The 13,695-nt window shown below is 37.0% G+C and overlaps 1 protein-coding gene across 1 annotated transcript in view; it reads left to right on the top strand.

Moving 5' to 3' along the window:
- REV3L (REV3 like, DNA directed polymerase zeta catalytic subunit) overlaps window positions 1–13,695 on the top strand; it is a 111,837-nt gene that overhangs the window by 48,727 nt on the left and 49,415 nt on the right. Inside the window, exons 5-11 of the mRNA XM_058020326.1 lie at window positions 192–288; window positions 8,117–8,211; window positions 8,791–8,895; window positions 9,859–9,943; window positions 10,029–10,177; window positions 10,467–10,595; window positions 13,102–13,339. Of these exons, the coding sequence (XP_057876309.1) occupies window positions 192–288; window positions 8,117–8,211; window positions 8,791–8,895; window positions 9,859–9,943; window positions 10,029–10,177; window positions 10,467–10,595; window positions 13,102–13,339 (898 nt within the window). The remainder of the gene's footprint in view (window positions 1–191; window positions 289–8,116; window positions 8,212–8,790; window positions 8,896–9,858; window positions 9,944–10,028; window positions 10,178–10,466; window positions 10,596–13,101; window positions 13,340–13,695) is intronic.

Raw genomic sequence — 13,695 nt, forward strand, 5'->3', positions numbered from 1 at the left:
TATGTTTGAGAAAGAAAATTAGGTCATTTATAAATGATAGCATAGTTAATGGATGAAAATTATATCATGCAGTGCTATTAATTCTTTAGGAGCAGGTGGACCGGTAATATTAAATAATAAATGCAGTGATATAATATTTGTAAAAAATATTGCCACAAATTAATTAATTTCTCATTCTACTTTTTCTCTAGGTGACACATCAGGTGTAAGTAAACATTATAGAACTCATTTGCCAGAAAATTCAAGCAATGTATCTTTCACTGAATGGGAAGAAGATGAAATACCAAGGTCAGCATCCCAGGTTTTTCTGTTGTATGCTATATGTTCCTGTATACATTAACTGGCATGTAATAGAGTTCCAGTCTCTCATTTAAAGGACCCTTATATCTTTTGCATGTTCAAAAAACAAAAGTGATGATGTGACACAGATGACCATTATTTAGTTTCTCTGTATAGTCTTAGTCACCTGATGCTTTGTGGTTTATGGTTATAAAAATCCAGCTTGGAAATAATGGGCAAAATTCTATTTTCTGGGTTTTTGAATGATGACTTTGATGATGAAGAGTTTGGTGAAGAGTTAAGCCAATTTAATAGTTATAGAGAATATTTACACATCAGTTCACAGACTGTGTTTTTGTAATCATCCTTAACTAATGTGACCTCACTGTGAGGCCACATCTCACATCTCAGTTTGGTTTTGGGCCACTCAGGACAAAAAGGACATTGAGGGGCTGGAGTGAGTCCAGAGAAGGGCAGTGAAGCTGGTGAAGGGTCTGGAGCATCAGTCCTGTGAGGAGGAGCTGGGGGTGTTTAGCCTGGAGAAAAGGAGGCTCAGGGCTGACCTTATTGCTCTCTATGACTCCCTGAAAGGAGGTTTCAGCCAGGTGAAGGTCAGTTTTTTCTCCCAGGTAAGAAGTGGGAGGACAAAATAAAATGGCCTGAGGAAAGGGGAGTAATAAATAATAACAATAATAAACAATAAATAAAATTATTTCTAGTAATTTACAATAATTAAAATAATAAACAATAAAAGTGCCAGAGGAGGTTTAGATTGAGTATTAATTACTTCACTGGAAGGCTGATCAGGTATTAGAACAGACTGCCCAGGAATATGTGGAATCTCCTGGAAGTGTTCAAAAAATATGTGGATGTGGCGCTTGGGGGACATGGTTTAGAAGTCTTAGATAATAATTGGACTTGATGATCTTGGAGGACTTCTCCAACCTTAATGACTCTATGATTCTATGAATAGTGTGTTATCAGAGAATTCAGTTTGTCCATTCCAAATGGCAGCTACATATGAAACTTAGCTTAGAATTTCCATCTCTGTCTCCCATGCTTTTCCTTTTTCTTAGGCATTTCCTAACCTACGCAGTTTGTAATGTGTAATCCTTTTACTTCTATAAGAAAATGAAATATTTTTTGAATTTGGGGATTTTGTGGCCAGAGTTGGGGAGGGGAGAGAAATTCACAGTATTGGAAACTACTGATTTATATAGTTTATCTACAGCAAGTTCATTCTTTAAGCTATTTGCTAATGATTGGCAGGTCCTTCTGTCATCTAGTAATCTTCTCAGTCTTTGGGTGGATCCTGTCATTCTCTGAAGAGCTTATTGGGCTCGATATGCCACACTTCCTGCAAGTGTTAGATACTGGGAGTTTTTGCCTACCCAGTAGAAAATGTGTGCATTAGGCCATACTTAAGGTTTTTCTAGCATGCAAGAACATGAGCTTGTGTTGATTACATCTGGTTTTCTGTTTGTTTTACTACTTCAAGGGAATTTTGCACCAACATTCATCTTAGAACTTGTGGTCACTTTATGTGCAGTTGTTCTTGGGCTATTTCTTCTTTTTGGCTGCATATTTCATTCATGGTCCATTTCAGTTTTTTTTTGGCTTGGTTCTGCAAGTCAACTTATGTAAGCATTAGGGTTGGATCATAAGTTAGACCAGGATTATCTGATGTTACTTTACACAGATCTGGGGAAGGCAGATAAACAGAAAGCAGAGTAGTACTTCTGGCTGTCAGCACCAGAGAGGGGTGAGCTCAGCAGAGCAGGAGCCAAGGATGCCTTCTTATGGCTGTAACCACAAGTCTTCTTTCCTCCTCCTTCCACACTTCCACATGTACAGCAAGGGGTGCAGCACCTCACTTGTGCCAGTCCTTCTCCAGCACTCACATGTCTTCCAGAAGTGGGACATTAACAATAATGGGGAAAATCCCAAGTCTGTCCATTCCCTGGTAGTCATTTGCTGTATTTCTACCAGCAGGAATTTATTTCTTGAATGTAAAGCCTGAATACTACATAAAATACCACACAAATTCTCTGTACATCATGTGCAATGATAATGGTAGTTCCCCATACACCTTACACTTTCATTTATCATGCCAATTTGGCTTGTGAACATTTTAGGATTTATTAGTGCAAGATGTTTCTCTTCTCATCCTGTTTCTATTATTCTACTTCTCAGTTATCTTGCTTTTGTTTTCTGATACTATGATCTGGTTGTGTATCCAGCATGTCTACTGGCTTGCCTTATCAGGATATTTCATTACTACACTGCTGTATTAATGAGATGTGAAGTAAGCTCAGTTACAGAAACTGCCCTATACTCAGTTCTACACATTTTGTATCGATGCTCTGTCCTTTTTCGATAACCAAGAGGAATTTCACATTTAGTTAGCTCCTAAAATGCTTTAATAAATTAGGAACTCATTTATGATTCCTGCAACTGAAATTGTTTACATTTGATACTGTGTTAAACGTTCTTTTATCTAGAAAATTAATTTTTTTATTGAGGGTGTTCTAGCATGACTGTCTTCCCCATGCTGTAGGACATACATGTCATAGCAAAGCAAGAAATCTAAACTTTTCCAGTCCTGCTTTTACTCTGTTCTGTATCTACGCAAAAATGTTTGCCTGTTGAAATTTCTCCTGGATTATTTATGGGAGTCATCAAGTTAAAACAGTGTTCTTGTAATCAAACCCATACTCAGTGCCACTTTCATATTGCCTTCCTACTTTCAAATTCTGAAAATTTGCTTCTAGGTTGGCTTAATGGATTTGTAATTGTCATGATCAGCCTTACTGAGGGTAAATCTGACCCAGATAGTATGAGATACCTATCCAAGGAAACCCTTTTAATTGTTTGCTGAAATGATTGTGACTCAGCTGTTTCTATTTTTGCATGCTACAGCATTACTCAATAACTGTAAAGCTGCCTTTCTTACTTTATTTCTTTTTTCTTAACAAAATGTCTTCTGTATTCCCAACATACATACTTGCATATCAACAGCTGTATTTATTTTTAGTTTCATGTGAATTATCTGCACAGTCCCCTCACTTTCTTATCCAGTCCTCTTCAAGTTCCATCCAGTTCAAGTTGAGACATGTAACCGTTTTATGAATTGTTTAGCAAAATTTTTTTACGTACTGTAATTTTATCACTTGACTGCTATTTTCAGTAGCATTTGGAGTTTCTTCTAAATATCACTGAACTTCTAAATTTCTTTCCCTGTCCATTATATCAGATATGAAGATCACATAAATCTTTCCCTACCTTTCAACTGTATGCTCAAGTAATTACTTGTTCTGTCAAGAAAAAGCAAGAAGGGAAAAGACATTCAAATGTTGTTTGAGACCGCAACATTTCTAGGCCTGTCTTGTATTCTTAGTGACCTGGATGTCTGTTTGGACTCATTATCCTTTGTGTACCTTAAGAATACATTTTAGGGATAGTCCAACATGTATCTGCCAAGTCTTTGCTGTAAGTGGCAGTTAACAAGTTCTCTTGTTTAAGCAAGCAGGGCCAGTGACTGGGCACTTCTTGACTTTGGAACACAGTATATCACTTGGCTGAAATACAATTCTGGATACCTGGAAGGTAATATGCAAAATTTAAAAGTCACATATGTAACATGGACAGCATTTTGCTGAGTAAATACTAGTGATGGTTCCTTATTTCAAAAAACATTTGAGAATATGTCAAATTTTCTTGGTGACTGAACTCCCTCTTTCATGCTAGAGAGCACCTTGCTACTCAGCCACTTAGCAAGAACAGCATTCAACCCAGCCATGTCCTTTCTTGCTCCTGGCAAATCTCCAAATTATTGATTGGCTGCTATGATAAGTGCACTGTATTAAGTCAAAGGCATTTTAAAAAAATGTAATTGTAGAATGATTCTGTTATCAAGTAGACAAATGTCCAAATTTTCTAGTGCCCAGGAATCCCTGTAAGGCTTTTAGTTGTAATACTTGCCAGTGTTATTGCAGTGAAGCCTACAAAGCCTAACCTGAAATGGGCAGCAGTCACCTGAACCTGGTACTGCTATCCAAGAGTTTTTGACATCAGGAGTTCTGGACATGAGACACATTTTGTTATCCCATTCAGGCAGCTGATAATAAATGATGAAACACTTCTATGAGTTCCATTGAGAAAAAACTTTCTGGTAAACATCAGACTTGGAGTATCTGCCAGTCAAGTCTACCACTTGGACATAATGTGTTAAAAGCAGAATGATTGGTAGAATGCTTTTGAGAAACACTTTCTTTTTTTAAATCTTAGATTTGCTATTAGACACTAGTTTATATGGAAGTGGAGAGATCTGACAAATAACACTTCTGCACAGTCTAGCAGATATGTAATGTTGCAGATTTTTGCTAAGCTTGTGACTGTCATAATTGCTTTTCTCGCTTGTCAGCCTGTGCATGTTTTTATTTAGCTGTTTGATTTTTTAATATAATGTGCATATTATTTAAGTCACTTGAGCATCCTGAAAACAAGGACATGTTTTCTGCCATGAGCAGAGCATGGAAAATTATTATGTGAAGTTTTAGAGTCCTTATCAGCACAGTTGAGTAACACCTTTCAGATACTCCACGAAGTTAGTTTTTGTCTCTTGTGCTCTTGTGTGTTTAACATTACAAATACCTCAGATGGGGTCATTACAGAACTTGTTTCCTTAGGCTGTCATTAATATTGGTATTCTTCAGGGGTTTTAAGAGCTTTGATCTACCTAGCTGCATGTAGTGAGCACTTTTTTTAAAAAGTGTTGACTGTAACCTTAATTCCTTGTCTCAACATCTGAGAAACCAGACCTTGGTAGTTTCTTTGAGCACAAGTTTCATCCTAAACTATAGTTTTTATCTCAGTGGATAGTGTGAACAAACTACTACGTTCTTCAAAAATAAGGACCACTTTCTCTGTTCTCAAAATAATGTATTTGGAGCTTTTTATACAAAAGTAAGATGGATTTGTATTGCAGTTTTTCACCTAGTGTGTAGGTATAAAAGGCAATTTAAAATTAATTAGTATGAGTATCCCAAGTATGGCAGCTCAGTGTTGTACAACCCTGATTTGCTTCTTCAGAGAGTAAATTTCTATTCTCCTGCAGCTGGGTTCCTTCGACACTACCTCACTCAAGCCTGTTTTTCATATACCTGTATTACAAATTTTATCTTGTGAACAAGTCTCTTTACATGCCTTCTTACAAAATGAAACACAGATGCTGTGAAAAGCTTTGCCTGGGTCTTCCTAATTCATTCTTTTCCAACCTTGTTCTAATACAGATATTATCAAATAATGATTTTGGCATTACCTAAACCACTACTTTTCTTTGCAAAACTAATGCATGCAATGTGAGGCAGGTGATTAGTATAAAGCAACCTGTATTGAACAGGCACTTCTGAATATCTTTGAAGGTATTACAGCTGCTAATGACATGAAATAGTTCATATTTTCAATCAACCACCACTGGGAGGAGAGTAGACATGTTCTGACTTCTTCATGCTGTCTTCTCACCTGCTAAAACAGCACTGTAGCTGCTGAGGAAATGTGTGTTGATCAGAGAGAATGGGAAATACGGTTACTTTGTGTATTTTCCCAATATGTTGCACACATTTGTTTTAGGTGAGCAAAAGCACCAAACCTAACACCTGACCAAGCTGTTGCCAATACTCATTTGAACCAGTTCCCAAAGCAGCATGTAACCATGTTAAATAACTGTATTCAGGACAGTTTGTAATCCCCCCCTTACCACTTCATGGTTTTGTTTTATTAAACTTAAATTAAAATGTCAGCAGGGTCAGTTAAAGCTGCTCTGCTTTCATATGCCCTTCAAGGGTTTTCCTGAAGTGGGAACAAATGACTTCTTGGCCTTTGTGGCTTACCTGAAAGTTACAGAAGCTTGTAGTGCTACTACCATGACTTCAACTAGTGCAAGTGTCTAGCAGCTCACCTTGACAAGGATGTTAAATGCCAAGCTAATGAACCAGTGGTATTGGGAAGACATTCCCTCAAGTCTAATGAAGAATTTACTGTGTGTCAGGTGTCTTTATCAGCTTCCATGTAACTCTTTAGAGTGTGCAGTTTTGACTGCCAGCCCTGCCTTCATCATCAAAGTGTTAATGACAACTATAATGATAAATCCTAGATTTGTTTCAGAAAAGGCCTGGTATTATCTCAGTGTTTTTAATTTGAATGATATGCCATGTAAATTGAAATACTGTAGTCTTCGACAGAAAGGCTCCTCATCTTCCTTTCCAACCCCCATTAGTTTTGGGGTTTTTTAATTGTCTTTTAAAGAGGAAATCAGTGAAAGTGGGAAGCTCAGATCTTTGATTTTGTATCCTCCAGACAAGTCAGAGCAAGTCTTTACCAAATTTCTGATGTCTCTGACCACTCTCTATCATAGTCCTTTCTGCTTGTTCCCAGAAGTGTTTTGGTTTTGTAAAGGGAGCTAAGAATTCTTGCAGCCTCTTTCCTCAGTCTTGTTTCCCAGTGCTCTTGCAGTGATTTGTTACTGTGGGATCAAAATACAAGTTTCAGCTTGCCTCCAGTTCCTGTTGCCCACTGTGCAGGCAGAGCTCTGTTTGATTCCTTTGATGAGTGAACACCCAAAGTATGTGACATGAAAAGTATGAATTTTGAGCATATTGTGGGTTTGTTTCCTAGCTGGTGGCATGACTGGGAATGGAGGGACATGATGGCAGTGGATTGTCTTTAAAAGTGTGCATAGAATCATAAAATAGTTTGGGTTCAAAGAGACCTTTAAATGTCATCTAGTCCAGCCCTCCTGCTATGAACAGGAACAGCTTCAACTACATTAGGTTTCTTAGAGCCCTGTAACCTGACATTGAATGTTTGCAGAGATGGGATTTCTCCCACCTGTTTTGACAGCCTGTTCCAGCATTTCAACCCCCTCATCATAAAACAAAATCTTCCTTATGTCTAGTCTAAATTTACCCTCTTTCAGTTTAAAACCATTACCTCTTGTCCTATTGCTATAAGCCCTACTAGAAAGTTGAAGAGCTTGGAGTGGATTTTCAGTATTGCCCTAAAAGGGTAGGGTTTTTAAAGGGTAAATAGACTTTTACAAGATGGTTTCTGTTTGTTACCTTCCTCCATGGACTCCTTAAAATTTGTTCACTGACAGCAGCAGGTGGAAGGTCACTGACATTTGCAGATCTGAAAAGGCACGGCAGGAAGGTGATCAGATAATTGTACAGCAGTCTTGAATCTGTTTCTAGTATTTCAAGTCTTCATCAAACCAGCTGTCCTGGTTAGCTGTATTAATTCAGCATATAGTAAGGTTGTTAATACTCCCTTTCTTATTCACCAAGCTAAATAAAGAAAATCTCCAGAAAAACTAGTTGTAAATGTTAAAGGGCTCTGCATTGTCCTGAACTATGAATGAGAAAGAAAAATTCTTGCCACTGTGTTTTCTGGGTGCATGATCCTGCCAGCATACCTGGTCCTATTGGCTGAGTTATGTAGAGAATTTCATTTTGTGTTTGAGGGGAAGAACATTGTTGTAATTGCTTTAGTAGTTGGATTTAATTGGAGTTATCTACCAGCTCTTTCTCTTCTCCTCACAAAAGGAAAAGCTAAACCCTTTCAGTTGAAGGTACAGATTTCTTATCTAATTAGATTTGAATATGATCATTAGTTTAAGAACTTGCAGGTGAGGATGGGAACTGATAATTCTGCATTCAGTTAGTCACTTCTGTTTCCTCAAAATAATTTTTGATATTAGTCCGGTTAAAAAGCAGTGATGATACATGTTTCAAACTCAGTGTATTGATAAAATTAATCTGTGGTATTTATGTTGTCACAGCTCTTTAATGTTGAAAGGTGTTGAGCCACAAAGTACCTGTGAATTGGAGGTGGATGCAGTAGCTGCTGACATTTTGAATCAACTGGATATTGAAGGTGACTTGTTAATAACATTCCATGTAAATGGTTTTAGAACAGAAACCATGTTGTCATAGTTCACTCTTCTTCTAAGGTTCATCTTAGTTAAATCACAATCAATATTTCAGTGTTAGTGAATTGTTGATCTTCAAATGTATAAAGTTTGAAAACAAATAGTTAACTGAAAGAAAGGAGGTTATAAAAATAGTGTCTTATCAGAGCAATATAAAGAGGGTTTTTTTAAATGCATAATAGACGATTTCAGACCTATACGAAAAATACTAATGGAAATACTAACATCATGTGTGCATGTATGCCTATGTATGTGCATACACCCATATATATATACACACACTACTTGGTGGGAAGACAAGAAAAAGCCAAAGATCTAGATTACAAATAGGAGATCTAGAAAGCAAATGAAGTTACACCTTAACTTTTACATAATACCAAATCTTAGAGTAAGGCAGGAATGACAATTAAAAAATAACAGGCTAGAATGACAAAGAGATGAGGAAAAGTGTTAGAATCCAATTTGGGGAAAGAATGCTTTGTCGTTTTGGCAGATTTCCCTTCATGTATAATTGCATATTTCAGCCCAGATTGGCAGGAACCCTGGTTTGCAAGCTATATGGGAGGATGAAAAGCAGCGACGGAGGCAGAAATGTGAATCTTCTCAGATTAAGCCACCTGAGTCACAAGGTAACAAAACCCAAACAATTGAGCAGCTGTTAATCCAAAACTTTGAATAAGAAGCAAGCAAGAGGACAGAATTTAAATTGGTGTATCATGTTTGAGGGATTTTTAGATGTACTGGTTTTTTTACTTCCAGGCTTACTGATGGTCCAGTATGTGTTTTCCAGTTTTGAAAGCAAGATGATGTAACCCTGCCTAAAGCATCATGATTCAGCTGTCTGCAAAACATTCTGACAGAATGAATGATAATGTTAGTTAAGATTGTGTGCTTTGTGATGGAAAACATTTAAATACCAACAAAGCTAAATCTCTTTATGCTGAAGCTTTCCACTGTAGTTTATGCACAAGGGCAGTTCCATTGAATTTCTGCAGAATTATAGCTAAGGTGATATTAGATTAAAATTCTAATAGGATAGACAAATTCCTGTCTTTATGTCCCTGTTTTTATGTAAAATTCATTACATGGGGAGGATTGTGCTCTGCAACGTAATTGCATAGTGAGCAGGCTATTCTCCATAGAACTGGGGCCATATTTCTTTTAAAATATGAATGATACTTGGCAAATAAGACAGAGGATTGAAAGAAGGAAAGAGGCAGGTTTCTGGCTAAGGCAGACTACTTTCTGGTTGACTTTTTTCCTGTGTTTCTGTGTAATATTATTGAGGCTGCATAAGCCAGACTTCTCAAAAATGTTCACTGATTTTTCTTGGATGCTCACCTTGGGGTACTTGCATCATCATTTATAAATGCTGTTGTTACTCACAGTTGCATATGAGATCAGTTGGGAGTATGTGAAGTATTTTAAAGTTTTTTTAATACTCTTGGAAAGTCAGCCCTCGGATTTGGCACTGAAATTTAGCAGGCACTTCAACTTTGAGCCTTTTTCTTATAAAATCAGTAATTTTAGCTGCTCTCTGTGTTGAGAGGTCAAAGTAAAACTGAATAACAAATATTTTTCAAATTTTAAAGACCGTGGATTTGTGCCAGCAACAGAGAGTGAAAAATTTTTTCAGAAGAGACTTAAAGAAATTCTCAAGCAAAATGACTTCTCTGTGTAAGTGTTTAGCCATTTGTCATAAAATATAGTTTTCTATGCAAACCTTAAATATGCATTTAAAACTTGCTTTTCAATTAACTAGAACGTTGTCAGGATCATTGGACTACAGTAATGGATCAGAGGAGTTCTCTGCTGAGCTAACACTACATTCTGAGGTACTTTCTCCTGAAGCCTTTCCGTGTACACCAGCTAATACAGTAGAAGTGCATGATGATAAACAGATGGGCAAAGGTGAGTTTTTTAATATCCTAATTGTTTAGGCATAAATCTATGTCATGGTTTGTCTATTCATACTATTAACAGAAGTAAGCCAAGGAAGTTGTGATTGTTAGTTATGAAAAACCAAAGAGTAGTTTTGGTTTTTGTTATTGTTAGCGTAAGCCTTTCTAAAATTGCTACAGCAAATAATGGAAATAGAGTTGGATAGTAAAATCCATTCTAAAGTGACTTGCTTTCATAATGTATTGATGCCTCTGACTCAGAAGTTTTATGCTTTCTCTTCTCTTTTTTTCTTTTTAAGACTCCAATAGGATGCATACTGATAAAGAAGAGGAAGCACTTATTAATGAAGAAGCAATTTTAAACATTGTGGAGAATAGTCAGTGCTTTCAGCCTTTGTCTCAAAGACTGAATCAGACTACTGTTTTCAGTGAGTATGACTGGAATGTCTTTTCTTCCAGACTATTTTATTGTTCAACAGTCTTTGTGTTCCCTTAGGCTACCCATCATGAAAGAAAGAAAATAATTTTTCTCAAGGAGTTTTTCAGGTTGAAAACGGGTTTAGACTTCACACACACAGACACATACTCTACCACCACCAAAACACACCTTCTGCTTTCTAAGAAGTGTCACCAGGACTATATTTGTAGAGGCTGCTCTGTTTGACTGGTTCAACAAGCCCTGTCCTCTTGCCAGGTCAGCTCAATGCAGTCTCTTGTGGGTATTGCTCTTCCTTGTGCTCCTAGGGCTATAAGGCTAAAACTATCAGAATGAAGATGATTTTGACTGTCTGCCCATGATACTCTTGCAGTTACTGACTGCATCTTTCATACAGTTAAGATAGAAAATATGCATGTGATCTGTCTTCAGAGGCTCAGAAGAGCTGTCTGGAGGTACTGGGCAATAGTAGGTTGATAATGAGAGGCAAGTTGCAGCAGAGCATTTCCCAAAAATTTTAGATACAAAGAATGGTTGAAGCAAAGAAACAAGAAGCAAAATATTTAAGAGGAGGAGAAAAACCATGACAGTAAAATTGTGAGGCATGAGGGGGAAACAACCATAAAATAACCAAGAAAGGACCTTGTATGAAAAACTAGGAGGTAGAAATAGTTCAAATACTCTAAAGGAGATGAAAAGCACATATTTCATGATGTATCTCTGTGTATGTTCTTTGGTAAACATAATGTATAATGTTAATGTGAATCACATAGTGTTGGGCAGGGAGGAGTATTTAAAACCTGTGGTAGCCTCCATTTGTTTTGATACCTATAGTGTATGAGTATGTGCTTGGGCAACAGTATATGTCTGTGGGTAATAGAATATACAACCTTGAAATCTGTTTTTGCTAAAAAAGGAGGAGTAGATGAAGTTATATTTAGAGTGTAGTTTTATTTTGCAGAGAATAGGTAAGATTTTGATTGTAGAAGTTTCATAGGCAAGGATTTGGATTTATTGAAAGAACTGTAAGAAATCCTGTAAGAGCTGGCAAACATGAGCAGACCTGAGAGGATAAAACGTGGTTAAAATAATATGTAGGGGGTAATAAATGTAATATATACATTTGAATTGCTCAACCATATTGAAGTGATGAAATTGTCTTTTTTTTCCATTGACTAGGTAATCAAATTGAGATTATATTACTTTATTTTTCTCTTTCTTTCTCTCCTCCCTTCTTGTCATGCTGATTCCTAGTGTCTTGTGTGACTATGAGTAACATGCTGCATATTTATTTCTTATGCTCCCTCATAGCCTGCACAAGTGTTCACTTTTCCTCTAGTAGAGTTGTAGTGCCACAAGGAGACTGTGAACCACGTGACTTCTGCTATTCAGTGTGAATTACACCCCAAGGTTCATATTAACATGAAGTAGAGGTTGGAGTTTAATGATGAGCCTCACCAAGGGCACAGGAGCCAAGAACAGAAAGTATAATTGAAAGTGGGTTAATTCAAAAACTCTGGAAAAAGGGATGGTTTCTGTTGTAAAGGGTTGCGTGGTATCTTGTGAAGCCTTTGCAAAATATAAAAAATGCCTTTCTCACCAATGTTGAGATCTATTTTATATAATTCTCAAGATCATTTTAATCATATGATGCTTCCCAAGGAAAGAAATTAGAGATTATTGTTCTTAAACTAGAGAAGGAGAGAGAAGTAACAAAGATGCCTAGTAGACTTGAGGTCATAAAATGATTATGAGGTCAGATGATAGGTAAATAGGAAGAGAGTGAGAAAAAATGGTGACTTGGAAGGATTTTTAAGAAAAAAACAGAAGGGAAGTGCATAAATTACTGTAAGCTTGGGTCAAATAAAAGAAATATGAAATTTAAGAGAGGAGTGATGTCAGGTAAACTTTCAGTGTTTCAAGAAACCTTGGAATAAAACAGGTTAAAGTGACATGAAAAGGGAGCCAAAGTTGAGCATTATATTTAAGAACAGAAGGAGGAATAGTTGGTCAAAATCATCATCCCTTTTCACAAAATGCAGTGCCTGAAAGTCCTCAAGTGATACAGAAAAAAGTGCTCCAAGCTAATGCAGCTATTGAGCAAGAGAAGGCAGTGATGCTTCAGAAGCTGTCACTCAAGCTAAAATTAAAGGGGAGAGGGAAGCTTTACTGAATATGTGAAGGTAATAGGAGAGTGGAGAGAGAGAGAAGTGAGTCCACTGGGTCTGGTACAATCAGAAGAGTAGGGCAGAAAGAAAGTTGTCAAAGTTTTAGATATAGAGCTAGAAAAGATAAATAATAAAATTTGAAAAAACAAGATATGAAAAGAGCTTTGTTCTGTAGCATGCCTTGCCTTAGACAGTAAAAAAATAGATTTTTAAATGGTGAGGGGCTTTCTTGTTTGGTTTGGTTGGTTTTGTTTTTTACTGATAGACTGTAACTAGTCATTTACAAGTAGAACAAAATATAGATTCTACTTGTATGGGCTTTTTCTGCAGTGGGCAGTAGTGCTGATGAGGCCATGATTGATCTGTTGGCTGGACTGGAGAGTGATGGATATCAGATGGGACATCAAAAAACACTCTCTCATCATCGTTCTCTTGGAAGCTGGCGAAATTCTCAGAACAGTGATGATGAAGAAAATGAGCCACAGTGTGAGAAAGAAGAAATGGAACTTAGCTTGCTAATGTCCCAGAGGTGGGACAGTAGCATGGAAGAGCCTGGGCAAAAAAGGAGGTATATATTTTCTTTTCTTAATGTTTTTTTTTCTGCCAGATCTTTCCTTCCTCCCACCTTGTTTTCAAGTATGCTGTGGGCCCAATGAGATGTGGAGAGGTCTCTGTTAACAACATGGAAAAATCTGTGCAGATCTTGGGATGGAATGCACATTGTTTAGATGATGATGTGATTATCAGTGTTATCTGGAGATAAAGATTAAGTGTTTAAACTTGGCCAAACATAAGCTTCTAGTTTGCTCTTTGAGGAAGAATTAAGTGGGCTTTTTGTTCTACAAGTCCAAATACAAGAAAACCTTTAGTGGTAACTTGCTTGTAAGGTCACACCTTGGGTATGATGCAAATGTTAAGGTGTAT

This window comes from Melospiza georgiana, chromosome 3 (assembly GCF_028018845.1).
Source record: "Melospiza georgiana isolate bMelGeo1 chromosome 3, bMelGeo1.pri, whole genome shotgun sequence".
Taxonomy (NCBI): Eukaryota; Metazoa; Chordata; class Aves; order Passeriformes; family Passerellidae; genus Melospiza; species Melospiza georgiana.